This window comes from Dendrobates tinctorius, unplaced genomic scaffold (assembly GCF_039654945.1).
Source record: "Dendrobates tinctorius isolate UK_male_01 unplaced genomic scaffold, ASM3965494v1 ptg000203l, whole genome shotgun sequence".
NCBI classification, from domain to species: Eukaryota; Metazoa; Chordata; class Amphibia; order Anura; family Dendrobatidae; genus Dendrobates; species Dendrobates tinctorius.
Window position 1 is genome coordinate 4,961,682 of NW_027361870.1, and position 26,175 is coordinate 4,987,856.

A 26,175-nucleotide genomic window follows, 5' to 3' on the forward strand; every position below is an offset into this window, starting at 1 on the left:
CTTTCTAGGAGTTTCTTTGCTGATTCTCCTATTGTGACCAAACCTACTACCATCCTAGGTGAGGGGGTAGTTCTATCTGCCATCTCGCCCGATTTGAGACGTGCCCTGGAAGAATTTCAGGAGGACAAACTTGAGCCTTTTCCTATGGGAAAATTGTATGTTCCTGACCAGTGGAGGAAGAGAGTGATGTCTGAAGTTCATTGCTCCGCATTGGCTGGTCATCCAGGTATTTTTGGTACCAGAGATTTGGTGAGTCGGTCTTTTTGGTGGCCCGCCTTATCTCGTGATGTCAGGAATTTTGTGCAGTCTTGTGGGACTTGTTCCCGGTCTAAACCCTGTTCTCGTTCTAGTGGGTTGTTGATGCCCTTGCCGGTGCCCAAGAGGACCCATATCTCAATGGATTTTATTTCTGATCTTCCTGTCTCTCAGAGAATGACTGTTATCTGGGTGATTTGTGATAGATTTTCTAAGATGGTCCATCTTGTACCACTCCCAAAGCTGCCATCTTCCTCAGAGTTGGTGCCCTTGCTTTTACAACAGGTGGTTCGGTTGCATGGGATTCCGGAGAACATTGTGTCGGACAGAGGAGTCCAGTTTGCCTCCAGATTTTGGAAAGCCTTTTGTTCCAAGCTGGGAATTCAGTTATCCTTCTCCTCTGCGTTTCACCCACAGACTAATGGGCAGTGTTATGAATGAGTCACCGAAGGAGGAAAAAACAAAAATACAAGCTAAGTCCAGAAAACCGGAGAGGTTGGTAGCTATCGGATTGCAGACCCCTGATCCTATTCATACAACTATCAGTAGCCGTGGGGGGTTCCTACGATGCCCTAGACCCCTCGTTCACAGCCAGAGAACTAAATAAGCCTAAAGAAAGAAAGGGGAAATCTAAACTGCCCCAGAGCAGACACCAAAGCAATAGACAGCCCCCAACATGTATTGTCGGTGAAAAGCAGATGAAAACACAAACACAGACAGAAAGACAGGTTGAGCAAACGATGGGGCCCAACTAACTAAATAGGAAAGGACAGAAAAGATGCTGGCTGCAATCCGCAAAAATTCTGCCAAAATAATGTCCAACATGTCTGATAGAAAAAAGGCCCTGAAGTCACTAGACTTCAAAATAACTATATCAGCACTCAGGTATATTCTGAAGACTGAGCAAAAGATTAACTTGACCAGAGACAAAAAATGGAGCTCAGCCTGTACCAACAAGGGCAGGCAGAACACAAACACTAAGTAAACAGACAATATCTCATGGAAAAATAAGAGAGCAAATACTTAGCTTTCAGAAGACAGGTACTGAACTGGTTTGCAAGAGCTCAGAGCAGAAAGGATCACTAGCACCCCTGTAGGGCGTCGGCTGCCTTATATCCACTCAGTGATTCCGGGTGTCCAATCAGTCTCCACCTGTTCAGATGACAGGTTCTTCCCAACCCAATCAATTTCACTACCTCTCTTCACCAGCAGAGGGAGTTCATCAGACATCAACGGTGAAGGGGAAAATGAACTCACAACAGGGCAGACTGAGAGGACAGACCAGACTTTGGAGTCCTATTTGAGATGTTTTATATGTGCTGATCAGGATGATTGAGTCTCATTTTTGCCCTTGACCGAATGAGGGCAGGTTTTTAGTAGAGTAGGAGGAAACGACCAGTTCTCATTTCAATGCCAGAACACACCACACCTGGACGTTTTTCATAGAAGGGATCATATCTTGGAAATGCTGCAAACTGGCCACAGAAGGTAAATTACTTATTGTCAGCATTCTGCAGCCCAGATATGTACTGAGATTATGTGAAAAGCCCGGACAACCCCTTTAATGAACGTTCATTCCAGTAGGGTAACCAATATTCCTCTTACATTTGCTGAATTGGGCGTTTTCAAAAAATAGCTGACAAGAAATGTTTCTGTCGCCGATGCGGAGGCCGAATGTGTCAACTGTCCATCAACTAAACATGTAAGTATTCTTCAGAATATTTAGTCTCTAATTTTGTTTCTTTATAATTTAAAGTTCAGATACTTATGTATTTTTCACCAGTAATTAGCAGCAAATATTCAGAATCCGTCCTCATAGGTTACCAGATAAACCCTGGTTACATTTTCCATAACTTGCTGGATATGGAATGATTGACAATTCCCAGCAATTATCTACAAGGTTTTGGAAAACCTATGATTTTAAGCTTTGTTGGATGTAATTATTTTTCTTTATATTTTCAGGTTCATTATTTGAACATTAAGATTTATCTAAATATCGTCATCTCATCTACCTGTGATGGAGGTAAGAACGAATCCTCCACTATCGTCAGCAATCTATAATAAGTGATTTTTAAAATATTGAGAACCTTGAGTCTCTAATTCAGTGTCTTATTGAGTTTTATCATTTAAAGTTTAAATGTTTTTAGACATTTTTCCTTTTTTATCACCACATAGGGAGACAATCAGTTTACGTCTTCATCACAAACAGAAAATGTCCAGACTCCACCTATTCTGATGGACACAAAGCTTCCACCATGTATTTTCCAGGTAAACATTTCTCTGTTTTTCCTCCATTTATTATGTTCTTCATGTCAATACTAAATCATTGTAAGTAACAATCATTCTTGTTTTGAAGAAGTGCAACAGCGAGGCCGTGATAATGTAACAAGGTGTGATAATAGAAATAATGCAATATGGTTTTTATTACTGTATTTATTTCTAATAATTATTATTTTTTCTTGCTGTACAATTTTTTAATTCTGATTGAGAAAAGCAGGAACCGATGAAAGTTATCAGCCTACAGCTGCGGAAGAATCGCCAACACACAATCTGACGGGTGAGATGAGTCCCCCAGACATTACATGCCATACAGATCTATTGTGAGTGCTCTCACCACAGTCGTATGGCTCGTGTTGCATTTTTCTATCATTACAGTAATATTGGCAACTTCCTATTTTCAATTTCCAGATTGGCCTTTTTTGTAGACAATTTATAACGCAATATTTCATGTCTATTTCTACTTCTGCTGATGACCAAAAATATAACGGTGAAGTTGCCTTTGCTGAGTTTGCTTCTTGTGATAACCAGTGCATATTGCCAAGTTTTTTAAAATCATGTCTTTTAATTGTTTTCAGGTTAATGAGAGAAGTGGCTTATCGCGTCTATACAGGCATGACACATCATGGAAGAAAAAGGTGAATACCTGCACCGACCTGCGCTGAGAACATGAGCAGATGCAGTTTCCAAGACCTGGAGAATCTCTACATGGGTTTTTTTCAGAGCTGCCCAGCAATGTATATGGCATTGGACAATTGAATATTAATAGCCATAAATTGTTTGCTTCTAATGTTTCTGAGTTAGATATAAAAACCATAAAAAATAAATATATTAATTCTTTCTAGTTTTGGATTTTTGTTCTGAAGATCGATGGCTGCTGATAAACATATTACAATCAATGTCGTCTTGTGTTCAGCCATCATCTGCCTCGAACAGCAGAGAGGAGCGGAGCTCTGTCTGCGGCTGTTAAACTGTTAAATGCTGCTGTCAGCATTTAATGTGCACCGGCAGGGGGGCTCACCGTTCTATGTGTCCATTGGTGTCCCAGTGAAGAGGTCGTGGTCTGCTGATGACCGCCGTGCCTGTCATGATGATACTCCTGTGAAAACAATCCCGTGCCTGGTGTTCATAGGAGACCATGATTTTTGCTATAAGTAGCAATGCTCTGACATTCCTGTGCATAGCACAAGTGAGCAGATGATCGCAAGTTTGGTGATACACACATAATATGGTGGTCTGACCCCAAGGCTGGAATATTAATCACAGACTGCACACTGATGGCATCCATATGACCTCAGTGATTTTTACAGATCCATAATATTGTAGGGGTAATTTCATCTGAGACTTCGACCCAGAAAATGGACATGTCTGATTTTTGCAAGGAATCACAGACGTGTGACCTTAGATGATAATGGGCACGTGCTGTCTGTGAAATCCACCGATAACTCCTGTGCATGACTCCCGGTGGTGTGAATGAGGCCGGTGTGAAATCATGTAATCTTGGCACATACCCACAGGCTCTGCTGGATCCTCTGCAGTAATGAGTGATCCCACCACAGCCACCATCAGCGCACAGCAGGCACAGTAGCGTAGATAGCGGGGGGGGGGGGCAGAGGGGCCATCGCCCTGGACCGCGTGCTCTGAGGGGGCCCACCCGGAGCTACGCTGCTGTAACTGTATTGGCGTGCCCAGCACGCCGATACAGTTACATTCTTTGGAAGAGCAGAGAAAATTGATCTCCCTGCTCTGCCGCCGAGCCACTATGGGGCCCCTGAGCAGGCGGTGGGGGGTCCGGTGCCAGCAGTGGGCCCTCGCCCATCATCGCAGGGTCAAGTGTATCGGCTGCATGCCAATACAGCTGACCGTATTGATGAGAGAAAGAGCATTACACTCCCTCTTCCATCATCCCCCTCTCACCGTCTAACTCAGACAATGACAGCAGGCGCGATGACGTCACTACCTGGTGCCCACTGTCAGGAGATGAGCGGGATCTCAGAGCAGCGGAAGAACCAGGAGGAAGAGAAGTGAGTATTGGATTTTTTTTAAGGAGGTGCATCATACTATACAGGCTGCCTATGGGGGTGCACTATATTATACAGGTGGCCTATGGGGGTGCCCTATATTGTACAGGCTGCCTATGGGAATGCACTATATTATACAGGCTGCCTATGGGGAGTGCATTATACTCTCTGGAGGCCTATGGGATGGGCATTATACTATATGGAGGTCTATGGGATGTGCATTATACTATATGGAGGCCTATGGGGATTGCATTATACTATACAGGCTGCCTATGGGGAGTGCATTGTACTATATTTGGGGCCTATGGGGAGTGCATTATACTATATGGAGGCCTATGGGATGAGCATTATACTATATGGAGGCCTATGGGATGTGCATTATACTATATGGAAGCCTATGGGAAGTGCATTATACTATATTTGGGGCCTATGGGGAGTGCATTATACTATATTGAGGATTGTCTGGTGCATTATGCTATATGGAGGCTATTTAGGGAGCCATCATACAGTGTGGAGATTAGTGTTGGAGCTATAAGTTTGGGGAATACTGTCCAGTAAGGGAGCATTAGACTGTATAAGAGAGCATCATATTGTGTAGAGGAGAGCTTTAAAGGGGGGAGACTCGTGACATTATTAAATGTAAAATGGCAACTTATTGTTATAGGGGAACTCAGGTTACTGTGATTGTCAAAGGGACACACATAGGGCAATATTACATTCTAGGGGACAAAATGTGGGCACTGTTTTTAGGGCACTTGCACCAGGCATGACTGTATTCTAGAGGGTTGCTTTAAAATTTAGAGGGCACACAGAACCACACAGCAGGTGCAGTCATGGGGACACATATGGCAGAGGCTCAGTATTGGGGTGTCAGTAGGATGAGGGGTTTTTGCAGGTTGGTGATAAAAGGTGATGGGGCTGGAATATGAGATGTGAAATGTGTCTTTGTTATAATCTCTGTAGCCAAGTCCTGGGTGGAAGAAGTTGTCATGTCGGTCTGGGCCAGATAGAAAAGACGTGGAAAGTGAACAATTCCATCAGAAAGAACGTCAGCTGTAAGTCATTATCTATAACTGTACTGTAATCTATGTTCTGTAGGACTGGTATCCACCACCACTGACCATATGGCGGTAATATCCATGATGGTCTTTATATAGAGATTATTGTCAGTAACAGCGCAGTCATCTCCTGCATCCACTATTAGGGGGCGTCACCGAGTTGTAATCAGGGTTTCCTGGTTAGGGGCCCACTCAGAAGTTTCGTCCCCCCTGAACCAAATCCCTAGCTACACCTCTGAGCAGACACTATTGAGTTTACTAACAATAGATAAAAAAGACAGCGCCTCAGACAATGGTGAAAAAAAGACTTACACTTTATTCTGCCTCCTGTGGCGACGTTTCGGTCCGAATAAAGGAGGCAGAATAAAGTGTAAGCCTTTTTCTCACCATTGTCTGAGGCGCTGTCTTTTTTATCTATTGTTATGGAGCTTGCTCCAGGATGGGCTCCCTGGTTTTGACGTGCGCCTCTACAAATCTGTCTTGAACACTTTGACGCTTATAGGGTGCGGTTTAACGTTTTGTTTTTTACTATTGAGTTTACTGTCAGTTTTCCGCAATTATAATCAGAATATTCAGAGCAGCATTTTGCTTTTTTTTTTTCTAGAGACTCCACTACAGATATGAAAGAAGTGGAAATATGAATAAAACTAAAATTAACATTTGTGCTAAAAAAAAATCATGCACCATAAAATGAAGAAAAAAAAGAAACCTAAACCTTACTATAAAACATAAAGATAAAAGGGTGATGGATCTCAAAAAACACCCAAGAACAATAAGCTGCGGTTAAACGCCTATCCTGCAGAGGTCTGTGCAGACAGGTCACTGGCAAAACGCAAGCACCGCCCGTACACTGGACCGAAACCCAGTCCAGTCCGGCAGCGGCAGGGTTACGTTGCTCCGTGTGACTGTGCTGAGCTCTATGAACGATTCACTCGCCACAGCGCACAGGTCACATGACCGAGCTGTCCAGTCAGATCCGTCTCCAGGCTAACCAATCAGCACTCCTTTCCAGGCAAGATGGCGGCGCCGTTGTAGTAGGCCTCGGTTTTTTCCCCGTAATTATTGCATTAACGGACTGCTCCGAATTACCAGTGTCCCGGGGACATGGCGAGCCGGAGGATGCAGCTCAGGGATAGGTCCCGGCATATATGTGAGGAGGATGGAGACCTCGGAGAACGGAAAGTCGCTAAGGACCGGGGGAGCGACTGCGACAGGGAGACTCCTCAGAAAGCCGGCAAGAAGCTGCCCCGCACCACCAGGGCCGGAGCCGCCCGCCTGTCCACTCAGACCTCCGCGTCTGTGGCTGCTGGGAGCGAGAGAGAAGAGGGTAAACTCCGTGTGAGCAACTGTGGGGGAGAAAGGGGGCGACACCATCACGTGTGAACAAGCCAGTGTACCCAGTATACCGCCAGTATACGACCACTGTACCCAGTATACGACCACTGTACCCAGTATACGACCACTGTACCCAGTATACGACCACTGTACCCAGTATACGACCAGTGTACCCAATATAACACCAGTGTGCCCAATATAAAACCAGTGTACCCAATATAACACCAGTGTGTACCCAGTATACGACCAGTGTACCCAATATAAAACCAGTGTGCCCAATATACCACCAGTGTGTACCCAGTATACCGCCAGAGTGCCAATATAAAACCAGTGTGTACCCAGTATACCGCCAGAGTGCCCAATATAAAACCAGTGTGTACCCAGTATACGGCCAGTGTACCCAGTATACGACCAGTGTACCCAGTATACGACCAGTGTACCCAATATAACACCAGTGTGCCCAATATAAAACCAGTGTACCCAATATACCGCCAGTGTGCCCAATATAAAACCAGTGTACCCAATATAACACCAGTGTGTACCCAGTATACCGCCAGAGTGCCAATATAAAACCAGTGTGTACCCAGTATACTGCCAGTGTGTACCCAGTATACTGCCAGTGTGTACCTAGTATACCGCCAGTGTGTACCCAGTATACCGCCAGAGTGCCCAATATAAAACCAGTGTGTACCCAGTATACCGCCAGTGTACCCAGTATACGACCGGTGTACCCAATATAACACCAGTGTACCCAGTATACCGCCAGTGTGCCCAATATAAAACCAGTGTGTACCCAGTATACCGCCAGTGTGCCCAATATAACACCAGTGTACCCAGTATACCATCAGTGTGCTCAATATAAAACCAGTGTGTACCCAGTATACCGCCAGTGTACCCAGTATACCACCAGTGTGCTCAATATAAAACCAATGTGTACCAGTATACCACCAGTGTGCTCAATATAAAACCAGTGTCTACCCAGTATGCGACCAGTGTACCCAGTATACCACCAGTGTGCACCCAGTATATCGCCAGTGTGCCCAATATAAAACCAGTGTGTACCCAGTATACCGCCAGTGTACCCAGTATACCACTAGTGTACCCAGTATACCACCAGTGTGCTCAATATAAAACCAGTGTGTACCCAGTATACCACCAGTGTACCCAATATACCACCAGTGTGTGCCCAATATAAAACCTGTGTGTACCCAGTATACCACCATTGTACCCAATATAACACCAGTGTACCCAGTATACCATCGGTGTGTACCCAGTATATCGCCAGTGTGCCCAATATAACACCAGTGTAACCCAGTATACCACCAGTGTGCTCAATATAAAACCAGTGTGTACCCAGTATACCGCCAGTGTACCCAATATACCACCAGTGTGTACCCAGTATACCGCCAGAGTGCCCAATATAAAACCAGTGTGTACCCAGTATACCGCCAGTGTGTACCCAGTATACCGCCAGTGTGTACCCAGTATACCGCCAGTGTGTACCCAGTATACCGCCAGTGTGTACCCAGTATACCACCAGTGTGTACCCAGTATAAAACCAGTGTGTACCCAGTATATCGCCAGTGTGTACCCAGTATACCGCCAGTGTGTACCCAGTATACCGCCAGAGTGCCCAATATAAAACCAGTGTGTACCCAGTATACCGCCAGTGTACCCAGTATACGACCAGTGTACCCAATATAACACCAGTGTGCCCAATATAAAACCAGTGTACCCAGTATACCGCCAGTGTGCCCAATATAAAACCAGTGTGTACCCAGTATACCGCCAGTGTGCCCAATATAACACCAGTGTACCCAGTATACCATCAGTGTGCTCAATATAAAACCAGTGTGTACCCAGTATACCGCCAGTGTACCCAGTATACCACCAGTGTGCTCAATATAAAACCAGTGTGTACCAGTATACCACCAGTGTGCTCAATATAAAACCAGTGTCTACCCAGTATGCGACCAGTGTACCCAATACAACACCAGTGTACCCAGTATATCGCCAGTGTGCCCAATATAAAACCAGTGTGTACCCAGTATACCGCCAGTGTACCCAGTATACCACTAGTGTACCCAGCATACCACCAGTGTGCTCAATATAAAACCAGTGTGTACCCAGTATACCACCAGTGTACCCAATATACCACCAGTGTGTGCCCAATATAAAACCTGTGTGTACCCAGTATACCACCATTGTACCCAATATAACACCAGTGTACCCAGTATACCATCAGTGTGTACCCAGTATATCGCCAGTGTGCCCAATATAACACCAGTGTACCCAGTATACCACCAGTGTGCTCAATATAAAACCAGTGTACCCAATATACCACCAGTGTGTACCCAGTATACCGCCAGAGTGCCCAATATAAAACCAGTGTGTACCCAGTATACCGCCAGTGTACCCAGTATACCGCCAGTGTACCCAGTATACCGCCAGTGTACCCAGTATACCGCCAGTGTGTACCCAGTATACCACCAGTGTGTACCCAGTATAAAACCAGTGTGTACCCAGTATATCGCCAGTGTGTACCCAGTATACCGCCAGTGTGTACCCAGTATACCACCAGAGTGCCCAATATAAAACCAGTGTGTACCCAGTATACCGCCAGTGTACCCAGTATACGACCAGTGTACCCAATATAACACCAGTGTGCCCAATATAAAACCAGTGTACCCAGTATACCGCCAGTGTGCCCAATATAACACCAGTGTACCCAGTATACCATCAGTGTGCTCAATATAAAACCAGTGTGTACCCAGTATACCGCCAGTGTACCCAGTATACCACCAGTGTGCTCAATATAAAACCAGTGTGTACCAGTATACCACCAGTGTGCTCAATATAAAACCAGTGTCTACCCAGTATGCGACCAGTGTACCCAATATAACACCAGTGTACCCAGTATACCACCAGTGTGTACCCAGTATATCGCCAGTGTGCCCAATATAAAACCAGTGTGTACCCAGTATACCGCCAGTGTACCCAGTATACCACTAGTGTACCCAGTATACCACCAGTGTGCTCAATATAAAACCAGTGTGTACCCAGTATACCACCAGTGTACCCAATATACCACCAGTGTGTGCCCAATATAAAACCTGTGTGTACCCAGTATACCACCATTGTACCCAATATAACACCAGTGTACCCAGTATACCATCAGTGTGTACCCAGTATATCGCCAGTGTGCCCAATATAACACCAGTGTACCCAGTATACCACCAGTGTGCTCAATATAAAACCAGTGTGTACCCAGTATACCACCAGTGTACCCAGTATACCACCAGTGTACCCAATATACCACCAGTGTGTACCCAGTATACCACCAGTGTGCCCAATATAAAACCAGTGTGTACCCAGTATGCCGCCATTGTGCCCAATATACCACCAGTGTACCCAGTATACCACCAGTGTACCCAATATAACACCAGTGTACCCAGTATACCACCAGTGTGTACCCAATATAACACCAGTGTGTACCCAGTATACCACCAGTGTGTACCCAGTATACCACCAGTGTGTACCCAATATAACACCAGTGTGTACCCAGTATACCACCAGTGTGTACCCAGTATACCGCCAGTGTACCCAGTATACCACCAGTGTACCCAGTATACCACCAGTGTACCCAGTATACCACCAGTGTGCTCAATATAAAACCAGTGGGTACCCAGTATACCACCAGTATACCGCCAGTGTGTACCTCCAGTGTACCCAGTGTAACACCAGTGTGCTCAATATAAAACCAGTGTGTACCCAGTATACCACCAGTGTGCCAATATAAAACCAGTGTGTACCCAGTATAACACCAGTGTGTACCCAGTATAACACCAGTGTGTACCCAGTATAACACCAGTGTGTACCCAGTATACCGCCAGTGTGTACCCAGTATATCGCCAGTGTGAACCCAGTATACCACCAGTGTGCCCAATATAAAACCAGTGTGTACCCAGTATACTGCCAGTGTGCCCAATATAGAACCAGTGTGTACCCAGTATACCACCAGTGTGCCCAATATAAAACCAGTGTGTACCCAGTATACCACCAGTGTGCCCAATATAAAACCAGTGTGTATCCAGTATACCACCAGTGTGTACCACCAGTGTGTACCCAGTATACCACCAGTGTGTACCCAGTGCAACACCAGTGTAACACAAGTGTGTACCCAGTATACCGCCAGTGTACCCAATATATCACCAGTGTGTACCCAATATATCACCAGTGTGTACCCAGTATAACACCAGTGTGTACCCAGTATACCACCAGTGCGTACACAGTGTAACACCAGTGTATACCCAGCATAACACCAGTATACCACCAGTGTGTACCATCAGTGTACCCAGTATACCACCAGTGTGTACCCAGTATAACACCAGTGTATCCAGTATATCATCAGTGTACCCAGCGTACCACCAGTGTACCCAGTATACCTGCAGTGTATACCCAGTATAACGCCAGAGTACTCAGAATACCATCAGTGTATACCCAGTATAACGCCATTGTCCCCAGCATAATACTAGTGTATAACATCAGTGTGTACCCAGTACATGACCATCTACCTAGAAATTGCAATAAACCTGCTGTGTATTCGACCCATGTGCAGATATTTGTGTCCATCAGGAGTCTGGGAAAGCTGGGGAGATAAACCTGACGACAACTGTAAAGGTCTCCGCATTAGCCGGCACCCAGGTTTCTCAGAAAGAAGAACTAGGAGGTAGGCTTACCACAGCCCAGATTTCACTGCCTAATGATGTTTCCGTTCAATGAAAACCTCCATTCTGACGGCTCTGCTCCTGCAGAACGTGTTTACCACAGACTTTCAGTGGACACAATCCGCAAATGCATAAATTGCCATCTTGTGGATCTCAGATCCCAGCTCTGGTTAATTTATGCTGCTTATACTCTTTGCACAATGTGAATGGGAGTTTTCAAAATATCATGCACTGTGCTGACACTTTAAAATGGATGATACACGTGAGAATGCACCCATAGGCTCTGTTCGCACCATGTTTGCGCCCTCCATCACAGCTGTATTTTGACATCTACCTCACACAGAACACTCGTGACGGTTGAAGGGGGTTGCCAGGCAGAAATTCTTTTGAGTAGTAGCTGTTCTACAGTACTCAGCAGCAACCGCTACACATTGAATGGAGCTGCTCCAACCGCTGCCGGAGCTCATAACAACTGATTGGTGGCAGTGCTGGGTATTGGAACTCCACTGATCTCACATTGATGACCCATCCAATGGATAGGTCATCAGTAATTTCTGCTTGGACGACCCCTTTAATAGGACTGTCATGTCTATCAGCTTAATTTAAAAATCTAAATATATGTTGTACCTTATCTATAGACTTCAGTAAAGCATCTACTTGTGCATCCTTTTATCATGTTTGGATACCTAAATTTATACCAGGTTTGTTGTGTTCAGTCATTCAATATACAGGGATTAGGGTCTGTCTGGTTTCCGTCTTTACCTGGTAAATATTGCCAGATGCTGCACTATATTGTCTGGCATTTTGTAAGGAATTAGCTACAGAGGTGCCAAAATGTGATCACGGCCTAAAACTTAAACTAAAGGCAAAATTAATGTAAACCCCAGACCTCACACAAAAAAACCTATTTAGTTGCCATTTCTTTTTACCGTTAGGCTCTTCTGTGTAAGAGTTCATGAGGAGATCGTGTATTGAGCCCCGACACTCATTCTGCTGGACACATTACAGGATATACCCGCCTCCTCCAGTGCATCTGTCAGCACATCTGCGGGATATGGGTAGCTGGAGCCCCCTGCATTAATCCAACACTTAAAGGGGTGGTCCAGGACTTACGTATTTTTCGGACTATAAGACGCACCGGACCATAAGACGCACCCCAAATTTTCAGAAGGAAAACAGGGAAAAAAAAATGTGTCAAATAGGGGTTCGTCTTACAGTCCGAATTCAGCTTTCCCGGGGGGAGGGGATCAGCAGTGCTGGTGGAGTGGGGTCACGGGGTGTTCGGTGGTCTGGCGATATGACTCCCATCCCAACCTGATGCGGTGTCCTCCGGGAAATCCCATCCCAGGCTGGTGCAGCAGGTTCGACGGTGGTGCCTTGTGCGGGGGGTTCCGTCGGCATCTTGTGAAAGCCCGGAGGCCCCGCATATCCATTGCTGCGATGCGGTGGCCTCCGGGAAAATAGCCGCTGGGGCGGCGCATACTCAGATTGAGCGGCGGTGGCTCAACAGCAGTGATAATTTCTGCAACATATGCGGAGAATATACAATGAAAGCACAAAAGACGGAAATGACTCCACTTGTTAAGAAAGCATATGAACTATACTTTGAATGTTCAATTGGAGATAAGGACAAACAGTGGGCACCTCATATATGCTGTGCATCTTGTTCTAGAAGCCTTAGAGCATGTCTGAATGGATCACAACCTTCAATGCCGTTCGCTGTCCCAACAATGATATGGAGAGAGCAGAGAGATCATGTAACAGATTGCTACTTCTGTCTTACTAATGTAACAGGATATTCAGCAAAGAACAAGAAATCAATAGAATATCCTAATCTTCCTTCAGCCATAAGACCAGTGCCACACGATGAAAGTATTCGTGTTCCAAAGCCGCCCAAAGTATGGACAATGGAGGACGACGAAGAGGAACTAACAATGTCAGTGGAAAATGAAACTGCTGCAGACCCAGACTTTAAGCCTTCTACATCTAATCCACATCTGTTCAGTCAAGCTGATCTGAGTGACTTGGTCAGAGATTTGAAATTGTCAAAGAGGCAGGCAGAATTATTGGGATCAAGGCTACAAGAACGGAATCTCTTATTACCAGGAACAAGAGTTTCTGTTTTTCGCAGTCGTCAAGAAGACCTTAATCAATTTTTCAACCATGTCGACAGTTTAACCTTTTGCAATGACGTCTTGGGGTTGTTTGGTGCTCTTGGATGTGAACATGGCGACTGTTCATTGACTTGTCAGTTTTAAGTCTGAAGGCTGTTTTACTACACACCGGAAATATCTATCCTTCTATACCTATTGGACTTGCCGTACACAAGAAACCTATGAGAATATGGAGTTACTGTTGACCCACATTAATTATAGAAATTATAACTGGAACATATGTGGTGATCTAAAAGTTGTTGCACTTCTTGGACTGCAGCTTGGATATAGCAAGTATTGTTGTTTTATTTGTGAGTGGGACAGTCGTGCACGAGAAATGCATTTCAGAAAGGACTGGCCACGCTGCGAAAACCTGGTTGCTGGACAGAAGAATGTTAAACATAATCCTCTCGTTGATCCAGCAAATATATTTCTCCCTCCTTTGCATGTTAAACTTGGGCTTATAATGAATTTTTGTCAAAGCAATGAACAAAGAATCGGAAGCGTTTTCTTACTTGCGACAGAAATTTCCAAGAATAAGTGATGCAAAGATTAAAGAAGGTATTTTTATTGGCCCACAGAATGACAGTAGCTTTGATGGTCTTTTCCAAGGTGATAAACATGTGGAATGGAGAGCCTTTAAAGATGTGACCTTCAACTTCCTTGGCAACAACAGGGAACCGATCTTTGAACAACTCCTGGACAACATGCTCACAGCATACCATTCGTTGCACAGTGTTATAGGGGAACTCCACGTCGTGTTTTTTTTGGGGGGTCCCCCTATTTTAATAGCCAGTAAAGGATAAAGATACAGCTGCGGCCTCATATTCATAGCCTGGGAAGATCCATGGGTATTAACTCCTTCCCAGGCTATAGACATCGGCCCCCAGTCACTGGCTTTCCCTCTCTGGATTGGAAAATAGCGTGGGAGCCCACACCATTTTTTCCAAAAAATAATCTTTTATTAATTAAATACATTAACATTAAGCTGCAAACATACTATACTAATTGTATTTGTCACACACATCTACATATCTAACTATTCTGTATGTAGTTACTGTCTAACCATCTATTCTATTCTTTTCTTCAATCTATGTAATATAAATGTGTGTGTGTGTGTGTATATATATATATATATATATATATATATATATATATATATTGTATACATGTATTCTATCTTTTCCATTATAACATGTCAGTGTGATTTTACTGTAGCCGGATATGAATTGCTGGCTTTTCAAAGGGCACTGGTGCGTAAAAATCGCACAGCACTCGCATGGTATGATTGCTGTGTGATTTTCTTTATCACACCTATTGACTTCTATTGCGGGATGCAATCCGAATTTTGATGACAATCGCAGCATGCTGCGATTTTTTTTTCTTTTTTCCAGTCCAATCGTGATCCGAGCTGGAAAAAAAAATACAAATGAACACACCATCATAGATTAACATTGGTCCAAATTCAATCCGATTTTTTTATCGGATTGAATTCGTCCGATTTCATCACAAGTGGGCATGAGCCCTTAGATGGAAGCTCCAAAGTAAGTGCTCAGCGTAAACCTCTCCATTACTAAGCCGGGCGTGATGTCACCTTACAGTACAAAGGTGACATCAACCCCCCAACTGTTACCCCATATGCCACCACTACAGGGCAGTGGGAAGAGAGAGACTAAGTGCCGGAATTGGTGCATCTTAGAGATGCGCCTTTTCTGGGGCGGCTGAGAGCTGGATTTTATAGCCGGGGGGGGCAATATCCATGGTCCCTTCCTAGTCTATTAATATCAGTCTGCAGCTGTCTGCATAGCCTTTTTTTTGGGGGGGGGGGTCCCCCTATTTTTGACTTTCCCTCTCTGGATTGGAAAATTGCTCTGGAGCCCACACTATTTTTTTTTTTTTCCAAAAATAATCTTTTATTAAATTTATACATTAACATTAAGCTGCACACATACTATACTAATTGTATTTGTCACACACATCTACAGTATATATCTACCTATTCTGTATGTATTTACTGTATGTAAACCATCTATTCAATCCTTTTCTTCGATCTAACTCTGTGTTTTAAAGAATATTTCCTTTGAAAATGATGTGTAAATGACTTGGAGCATTTCTCTATGTAAAACCTCATGTTAAAATCACGTTGCAGTCTGACAGCAATCGCACTGCATTCGTATGTAAATCGGATGCTAGGTGTGAAAAATCGGATTGTGCTCACACAAAAAACGCATGACACTTGCATTACACTCGTCCGACTCTCTCTCCTGCATCAAAATAGGTCCGATTTTAAAATCGCTAGTGTGTCTCCAGCCTAAATCTCTGAATAATGTGATTCAAAAGAAATCCTCGAGGGATCCATTCACTATAGTGAGCAGAGTTACTATGGACTCCATCTGGCCTCTGTTCAGTGGTGTCCTTCTTTTCAGAAGCGCACAGTACTGTGGTGGACTGCGCTTTTATGTATGCCTAAAAACATGGATACCGCCGAATCAGCAATTGTTTTTTTTATTATGCCGAGCCCCCTCCTCCCTGCCTTCTAAATTATGTGATCGATATCGATCGCAGAAATTAGGGGGTTAAATTGTCAAGAGCGATGCGGGTACCGCTCCTGACAGTGAGACCTGGGTGTCAGATGGAATATTAGTTGAGCACCCTGTGGCAATCGTGCGCTCACAACTTCTGTGCACGCAAAAACGCCATGACCTATCCATACGTCATAGATTGGGAACTCCTTCCCTTCCATTACATATGGATATGTCTTAGGTCATGAAGGGGTTAAAGAGTAATCAATCATTTTTTTTTGCATAATCCAATAGTATGTGTGAAAATAAGAAACTGTAATGTATTTTATCAGCGAAGTCTACCATATTTTTCCGACTATAAGACGCACCGGACCATAAGATGCACCTAGGTTTTAGAGGAGGATAATAGAAAAAAAAATTGAAGCAGTAAATGTGGTCCTGACGCACTGTTATGGGGAGGGGGGATCTGCAGCTAACACTGTTATAGGTGTAATGTCCCCCAATTCAGTACTAATATCCCCCATCCTGGTATATATATGCCCCATCCCCATACAGGTATATATGATCCCCACCCTGGTATATATGTCCCCATCTGGGTATGCATGTGTCAACCCCCCCCCCCCCATCCTGGTATACACTGGCCCCCATCCTGGTGTACTTGGCCTCCCCATGCCCATCCTGGTATATTTTGACTCCCATCATGCTGCACAGATGAAAAAAATAAACGATTCTACTCGCCTTCCCTCTGCTATCTTGCATCTCATGGCGTCCTGCTCTGATGCCAGTAGCTGATGTCAGTGTGTAAGCAACGCATAACGTCATTGTCGTGCGCCCCCACACTCCGAGGTCAGCTGCTGGAATATTCACTCCTCCCCATGCCCGGGACTATGGGAGTGGGGAGCAGTGAATATTCATTTTCTTTAATAGCGGACAAACTGTTAGCCGCAGCCGCCGACTCCTGCAGCTGACAGGGTGATCACGTGTGCCTGCTATTAAAGAGAAGGAATATTCACTGCTCTCCACTCCACAGTCTGGCCCACCTCGACGCCGGCTTCAGTACATAGAGGTGTAGAGACCAGTGAATATTCATTCTCTTAACAGCGGGCACACGTGTTGGCTGCAGCCGTCGGCTCCTGCCTCCTGTGACCTTCTCTACTGCTGCCGCTCCCCCCTTCTCACCCATCCACAGCTACAGTCATATGTTAAAGTTTGGGCACCCCTATTAATGTTAACCTTTTTTCTTTATAACAATTTTGTTTTTTGCAACAGCTATATCAGTTTCATATATCTAATAACTGATGGACTCAGTTATATTTCTGGATTCAAATGAGGTTTATTGTACTAACAGAAAATGTGCAATCTGCATTTTAACAAAATTTGACCGGTGCAAAAGTATAGGCACCTCAACATAAGTGACATTAACCCCTTCACTACCAAGGGTGGTTTGCACGTTAACTACCGGGCCAATTTTTACAATTCTGACCACTGTCCCTTTATGAGGTCATAACTCTGGAACGCTTCAACGGATCTAGGCGATTCTGACATTGTTTTCTCGTGACATATTGTACTTCATTTTAGTGATAAAATTTCTTCGCTATAACTTGCGTTTATTTATGAAAAAAACGGAAATATGGCAAAAATTTAGAATATTTTGCGATTTTCAAACTTTGAATTTTTATGACCTTAAACCAGAGAGTTACATGACAGAAAATAGTTAATAAATAACATTTCCCACATGTCTACTTTACATCAGCACAAGTTTGGAAACAAAATTTTTTTTTGTTAGGAAGTTATAAGGGTTAAAAGTTGACCAGCGATTTCTCATTTTTACAACAAAATTTACAAAACCATTTTTTTTTAGGGACCGCCTCACATTTGAAGTCACTTTGAGGGGTCTATATGGCAGAAAATACCCAAAAGTGACACCATTCTAAAAACTTCACCCCTCAAGCTACTCAAAACTACATTCTAGAAGATTATTAACCATTCAAGTGCTTCACAGGAGCAGAAGCAACATGGAAGGAAAAAAATAACATTTAACTTTTTAGTCACAAAAATGATCTGTTAGCAACAATTTTTTAATTTTCCCAAGGGTAACAGGAGAAATTGGACCCCAAAAGTTGTTGTCCAATTTGTCCTGAGTACGCTGATACCCTATATGTGGGGGGGGGACCACTGTTTGGGCGCACGGCAGGGCTCGGAAGAGAAGCAGCGCCGTTTGACTTTTTCAACCTAAAATTGGCTGGAATTGAGATTGGACACCATGTTGCATTTGACGAGCCCCCAATGTGCCCAAACAGTGGAAACCCCCAACAAGTGACCCCATTTTGGAAACTAGACCCCCTAAGGAACTTATCTAGATGTGTGGTGAGCACCTTGAACCCCCTAGGGCTTCACAGGAGTTTATAACGCCCAGGCGTGAAAATAAAAAATCATATTTTTTCCACAAACATGATCGTTTAGTCCCCAATTTTTTATTTTCCCAAAGGTAGCAGAAGAAATTGGACCCCAAAAGTTGTTGTCCAATTTGTCCTGAGTACGCTGATACTGTATATGTGGGGGGGGACCACTGTTTGGGCGCACGGCAGGGCTCGGAAGGGAAGCAGCACCGCTTGACTTTTTCTACCTAAAATTGGCTGGAATTGAGATTGGACGCCATGTTGCGTTTGACGAGCCCCCAATGTGCCCAAACAGTGGAAACCCCCCACAAGTGACCCCATTTTGGAAACTAGACCCCCTAAGGAACTTATCTAGATGTGTGGTGAGCACCTTGAACCCCCTAGGACTTCACAGGAGTTTATAACGCCCGGGCGTGAAAATAAAAAATCATATTTTTTCCACAAACATGATCGTTTAGTCCCCAATTTTTTATTTTCCCAAAGGTAGCAGGAGAAATTGGACCCTAAAAGTTGTTGTCCAATTTGTCCTGAGTACGCTAATACTCTATATGTGGGGGGGACCACTGTTTGGGCGCACGGCAGGGCTCGGAAGGGAATCAGCGCCGCTTGACTTTTTCAACCTAAAATTGGCTGGAATTGAGATTGGACGCCATGTTGCGTTTGACGAGCCCCCAATGTGCCCAAACAGTGGAAACCCCCCACAAGTGACCCCATTTTGGAAACTAGACCCCCTAAGGAACTTATCTAGATGTGTGGTGAGCACCTTGAACCCCCAAAGGTAGCAGGAGAAATTGGACCCCAAAAGTTGTTGTCCAATTTGTCCTGAGTAGGCTGATACTCTATATGTGGGGGGGACCACTGTTTGGGCGCACGGCAGGGCTCGGAAGGGAAGCAGCGCCGCTTGACTTTTTCAACCTAAAAATTGGCTGGAATTGAGATTGGACGCCATGTTGCGTTTGACGAGCCCCCAATGTGCCCAAACAGTGGAAACCCCCCACAAGTGACCCCATTTTGGAAACTAGACCCCCTAAGGAACTTATCTAGATATGTGGTGAGAACTTTGAACCCCCAAGTGTTTCACTAAAGTTTATACTGCCCAGGCGTGAAAATAATAAATCCTATTTTGTGCCCACAAAAATGATCGTTTAGTCCCCAATTTTTAATTTTCCCAAGCGTAACAGGAGAAATTGGATCCCAAAAGTTGTTTTTGTCCTGAGCACGCTGGTGCCCCATATGTGGGGGAAAACTACTGTTTGGGCACACGTCGGGGCTCAGAAGGGAAGAAGTGACGCTTTGGAATGCAGACTTTGGGAGGGTCGGAAGGGAGAGACGTTTTGAAATGCAGACTTAGATGGAATGGTCTGCGAGCATCATTTTCCATTTGCAGAGCCCCTGATGTGCCTAAACAGTAAAAAAACCCACAAGTGACATTGATTTGGAAACTAGACCCCCAAGGAACTTATCTAGATGTGCCCCAACTAATCTAATGTTTCCGGTAACGAAATTTAGTAGTGCATTGAGGTGTGGTACAATTTGAAGCAATCCTTCATACACAGGCCAGGTTTTTCGGGGCAGGTGTCGCATTGATAAATGGTGTCCTTGCATATTCCGTTTTTGTAACACACTCGGCACCTTTTTTGCGATTTACCTCTTTTTCCAGTTTGCGGGACCTCCCCCGGGAAATGCTGACCTGGTACAATACGAGCACCTTCAGTTCCGGATGTTCTGGGGCCCGCTCCTTCCAGAGTGCCAAACATCAGGGCCTTAACCACTACCTCCTGAAACTGAAGGTACGACGTATCGCTGGGGCATGCACATTGTGACAATAGGAATGCATTGAGCATTGCCAATTGGACGATGTGCACGACCAGCTTTTTGTACCACGCCTTGGCCTTTCTCAAAGCATTGTACGGTTGGAGGTATTGATCGGAGCGATCAACGCCCCCCATGTTTTTATTGTACCCCAGCACACATTCAGGTTTGCTGACTTGTGCCGAGGTACCCCGTACACTGCTGAGGGCGCTGCCATCACCGTGTATGGTGGTCAAGAGAAAGACATCCCTCTTGTCCTTGTACTTGACCACCAGAAGGTGGTCGCTACATTGGGCCCTGCTCTCACCTTTTCGGAGCATCTGCCCAAGTAGCGTCTTCGGGAGGCCTCTCTGATTTTTGCGGACAGTACCGCAAGCTGCGGTACCTCGCGCAAAGAGGGCTTTGTAGAGTGGGACACTGGTATAAAAGTTATCAGTGTAGAGGTGATAACCTTTATCCAGCAGTGGGTGCACCAAATCCCACACAATTTTCCCACTCACTCCCAGGTCAGGAGGACACTCAGGGGGTTCAATCCTGGTGTCCTTTCCTTCGTACACTCTAAACCTGTGGGTGTACCCTGAGGTACTCTCACACAGCTTATAGAGTTTGATTCCGTACCTGGCCCTCTTACTGGGAAGGTATTGACGGAATCCGAGCCTGCCCTTAAAATGGACCAAGGACTCGTCCACGCAGATGTTCCTTTGGAGCACGTACACTTCAGCAAACTTTTTGTTGAAGTGTTCGATGACCGGCCGAACTTTGAACAGACGGTCAAAGTTGGGGTCATCTCGTGCGAGACACTGTGCATTATCGTTATAATGCAGAAACTTGAGGATGGCCTGAAAACGCGCCCGGACCATGACCATTCGGAACACTGGAGTGTTGTATAAAATATCAACACTCCAATATTGCGAAATTTCAGGCTTCTTCAGGATACCCATGTGGAGGACCAGGCCCCAAAACTTCGTCATTTCAACTGCGTCCACAGGAGACCAGTTAGTATAGGATGAAAGCGGGTTTTGCTCCAAAAATTGCCGAGCGTACAAATTAGTTTGCTCCACCATGTGGTTAACAAAATCCTCAGAGAAAAAGACTTTGAAAAAGTCAATTTCTGTGAGGCCGGTGGTGTCAAACTTGATTCCTGATTCTGCCACAAAATCAGGAATCAGTGGCTCGTAATTTTCGGGGGGCGAGGTCCACACAGGGTTTGCTGAATCAGCTGCGGGCATGGTTGGCGCTGCCTCATCTTCTGTCCTGGAGCGTCTGCGTGGCGGTTCCGCAGGACCCGAGGAGGAAGATGAGGAGGGGGAAGAGGAAGAAGAAGAGGATGAAGAATCCGAAAAATAAAGAAAAGTCGGATCGTCATCCTCGCTATCAGTGTCGGAGGCAAGGTAAGAATATGCCTCCTCCATTGAATAGCGCTGTTGGGAGGAACGTGATGGGCGGGACATTTTTTTGTGAAATATGGTGCTTGGGTGTACTTTATTTATAACTGTGTATGTGGTGGGGGGCTAGTGATTGGTGCACACTATCCTGTAAGAAAAAGCTAAAAGGAAATGTGGAAAAAAAAGTCTAAAACAGCAGGACCTAGATATGGTAAGTGAACGGCGTCACTTACCAAAATTTAGTGGCTGCTGGATGTGTGCACAGGGGTGGCTCAAAGGGGGGGGAGGTGAAAAAGAAAAATGGAAAACAGCCGGCACGAACTTTGATAAGTGAATTGCGTCACTTATCAAAATTCAGCGGCTGCTAAATGTGCACACGGAAACGGCACAAAGGGGGGTAAAAAGAGGGGGCTGGGGGGATTGGGGTGGATGAATAGAGATCGGACAGGGATCAACAGTTAGGGTTGTAGTTAGGTGGCACAAAAAGGGGAGAAAAAAATTTAAAACGGCAGGCAGGTGGCGCAAAAGTGGGGTGGAGGGGGGTGGGGGATGGGGGGATTGGGGTGGATGAAGAGAGATTGGGCAGGGGTCAGTTAGGGTTGTAGTTAGGTGGAACAAGGGGGGGAGAAAAAAATGAAAAACGGGATGTGTGTGCGGAGGAAAAAAAAGCGAGCACGAGTGTTGATCGGTGAACTGCGTCACCAATCAACGCTCGGCTGCTGCGCACGGAGGTGGCGCAAAAGTGGGGTGGAGGGGGGTAAAAATAGGGGGAAGGGGGATGGGGGTGGATGAAGAAAGATTGGGCAGGGGTCAGTTAGGGTTGTAGTTAGGTGGCACAAGGGGGGGAGAAAAAAATGAAAAACGGGATGTGTGTGCGGAGGAAAAAAAAGCGAGCACGAGTGTTAATCGGTGAACTGCGTCACCAATCAACGCTCGGCGGCTGCGCACGGAGGTGGCGCAAAAGTGGGGTGGAGGGGGGTAAAAATAGGGGGATGGGGGGATTGGGGTGGATGAAGAAAGATTGGGCAGGGGTCAGTTAGGGTTGTAGTTAGGTGGCACAAGGGGGGGAGAAAAAAATGAAAAACGGGATGTGTGTGCGAAGTAAAAAAAAGCGAGCACAAGTGTTGATCGGTGAACTGCGTCACCGATCAACGCTTGGCGGCTGCACACGGAGGCGGCGCAAAAGGGGGGATGGAGGGGGTAAAAGGGGGGTGAGGGGGGTAAAAGGGGGGGTGGACGGGGGGGATGAAGATAGGTGGGGGGGTGAAGATAGATTGGGCAGGGGATCAGGGATCAATTAACACTTACAGCTGTAGTTTTCTTTCTTCTTTCTTCTGCAGGGATTGTGATGCTACAAGCTGTGGCACCACAATACCCAGCACAGGAGCTCTTGCTGCATCCGACCTCTCTGCAGGAATCCTCAGCTAGAGTGAGGACCCCTGCAGACAGGTTAGACAGGTCAGAGGCAGGTCAGGGGCAGGTCACAGAGCGGTCACATCGCTGCTGTGACCTGTCATTGGTGGGATCGAATGATTACATCGATCCCACCAATCCCTGATCTGCCTGGTGACCATGGTAACTGCCTAGGATCGGCGCTCACAGCTCCGATTCCTAGGCAGGTCATGGCCAGGTCATCAGCAGGGCACAGAGCGGTCAATCGATCGCGCCAACCACTTCCTGCAGGCCCTGCTGGGCCTGTCCTAGGCTCCGGCCTAGGATCGGTGCTATTACAGCACCGATCCGGGCCGGTACCGGCAGGGCACAGCGGCGATATTGCGCCGCTGTGCGCTGCGATTGGCGCGATCGATTATATCGGCGATCGCGCCAATCTGGGGGCTTTTCTCCGGTGCCTGGCGTTGCCAGGCACCAGTCCTAGGATCGAGTACATCGGTACTCGATCCTAGCCTAGATTCCTGTTGTTTCAGCCAATCTGATTGGCTGAAACAAAGAGAATTGCTGTGATTGGCTGTTCAATTCAGAACAACCAATCACAGGTCAGAGAGGGGCGGGCCAGGGCGGAGACTGCCCGGGATGCCGAGGCCATCTATCCTGAGGTAAGATGGCGTCGGCATTTTAATGCGATCACCGCGACTTAAGTCGCGATGTCGCATTAAAGGGCATGACGTAATATTCCGTCCATGGTAATTAGGTCCATGGTCACATGGACGGAATATTACGTCAATTGTAGGTAAGGGGTTAATATTTCGTAGATTCTCCTTTTGCAAAAATAACAGACTCTAGTCGCTTCCTGTAGCTATTAATGAGTTCCTGGATCCTGAATGAAGGTATTTGTGACCATTCCTGTTTTCAAAACAATTCCAGTTCAGTTAAGTTTGATGGTCGCTGAGCATGGACAGCCCGCTTCAAATCATCCCACAGATGTTCAATAATATTCAGGTCTGGGGACTGGGATGGCCATTCCAGAACATTGTAATTGTTCCTCTGCATGAATGCCTGAGTAGATTTGGAGCAGTGTTTTGGATCATTGTCTTGCTGAAATATCCATCCCCTGCGTAACTTCAACTTCGTCACTGATTCTTGCACATTATTGTCAAGAATCTACTGATACTGAGTTGAATCCATGCGACCCTCAACTTTAACAAGATTCCCGATGCCGGCATTGGCCACACAGCCCCAAAGCATGATGGAACCTCCACCGATTTTTACTGTGGGTAGCAAGTGTTTTTCTTGGAATGCTGTGTTTTTTAGCCTCCATGCATAACACCTTTTTGTATGACCAGACAACTCAATCTTTGTTTCATCAGTCCACAGGACCTTCTTCCAAAATGTAACTGGCTTGTCCAAATGTGCTTTTGCATACCTCAGGTGACTCTGTTTGTGGCGTGCTTGCAGAAACGGCTTCTTTCGCATCACTCTCCCATACAGCTTCTCCTTGTGCAAAGTGCGCTGTATTGTTGACCGATGCACAGTGACACCATCTGCAGCAAGATGATGCTGCAGGTCTTTGGAGGTGGTCTGTGGATTGTCCTTGACTGTTCTCACCATTCTTCTCTGCCTTTCTGATATTTTTCTTGGCCTGCCACTTCTGGGCTTAACAAGAACTGTACCTGTGTTCTTCCATTTCCTTACTATGTTCCTCACAGTGGAAACTTACAGGTTAAATCTCTGAGACAACTTTTTGTATCCTTCCCCTGAAAAGCTATGTTGAATAATCTTTGCTTTCAGATCATTTGAGAGTTGTTTTGAGGAGCCCATGATGCCACTCTTCATAGGAGAATCAAATAGGAGAACTACTTGCAAGTGGCCACCTTAAATACCTTTTCTCATGATTTGATACACCTGGCTATGAAGTTCAAAGCTCAATGAGGTTACAAAACCAATTTAGTGCTTCAGGAAGTCAGTAAAAAGTAGTTAGGAGTGTTAAAATCAAGAAAATGATAAGGGTGCCCATACTTTTGCACCGGTCAGATTTTGTTTAAATGCAGATTGCACATTTTCTGTTAGTACAATAAGCCTCATTTGAATCCAGAAATATAACTGAGTCCATCAGTTATTAGATATATGAAACTGAAATAGCTGTTGCAAAAACCAAAATTGTTATAAAGAAAAAAGGTTAACATTAATAGGGGTGCCCAAACTTTAACATATGACTGTACATAAGGTACAACCGGACTATAAGATGCAACCCCCCCCCCCCCCACTTTCCTCCAAAAGTTTGTCGAAATAAAGTGCGTCTTATAGTCTGAAATATATGGTACTTCTTTCTCCTGGAAAGATCATTTAGTTTCAAAATTCTCTATTTCTGGGTTAAAATATTGTATAGAGGAATAGCACTCTAAGGCCGGGGTCACACTAACCGACGCAAAATACGGTCAGTATTTTACATGCGTAATACGGATGAATGACCCCTAAATAGTGCTCCGTATGTCATCCGTAATCAAGGTGTGGACGCATATTTTGCGCATGTAAGCATCCGTATGGCGAGATTTTCTCGCAGGCTTGCAAAGTGGACATATAATGGAGCCCTATGACAGGGTTTCTAACAGAAACCAAAGAATAGATATAGACACATAGAATACATGTGTATATATATATATATATATGTATTCTATGTGTCTATATCTATTCTTTTGTTTCTTTATTAAAACTGTCAGTGTGAGTTTGCTGTATAGCGCACTGAATTGCCGGCTTTGGTAAAAGACACCGGGTGCGTATTTCTCGCAAGTCACATGTGTGGTCCGTGTGTAATCTGTATTTTTTGCGCACCCAT

The 26,175-nt window shown here is 45.2% G+C and overlaps 1 protein-coding gene and 1 long non-coding RNA gene across 2 annotated transcripts in view; both read left to right on the forward strand.

Moving 5' to 3' along the window:
* The first annotated feature begins 1,753 nt into the window (after nt 1-1,753).
* LOC141057204 (uncharacterized) lies at nt 1,754-2,814 on the forward strand. The gene is made up of 3 exons (XR_012222001.1): nt 1,754-2,278; nt 2,431-2,523; nt 2,753-2,814. It is a non-coding gene; the product is annotated as an uncharacterized lncRNA (long non-coding RNA).
* A 3,748-nt stretch (nt 2,815-6,562) lies between these two features.
* Nucleotides 6,563-26,175, forward strand: part of ETAA1 (ETAA1 activator of ATR kinase) — a 35,132-nt gene continuing 15,519 nt past the window's right edge. Inside the window, exon 1 of the mRNA XM_073553783.1 lies at nt 6,563-6,938. Within this exon, the coding sequence (XP_073409884.1) occupies nt 6,716-6,938 (223 nt within the window). The 5' untranslated portion in view covers nt 6,563-6,715. The remainder of the gene's footprint in view (nt 6,939-26,175) is intronic.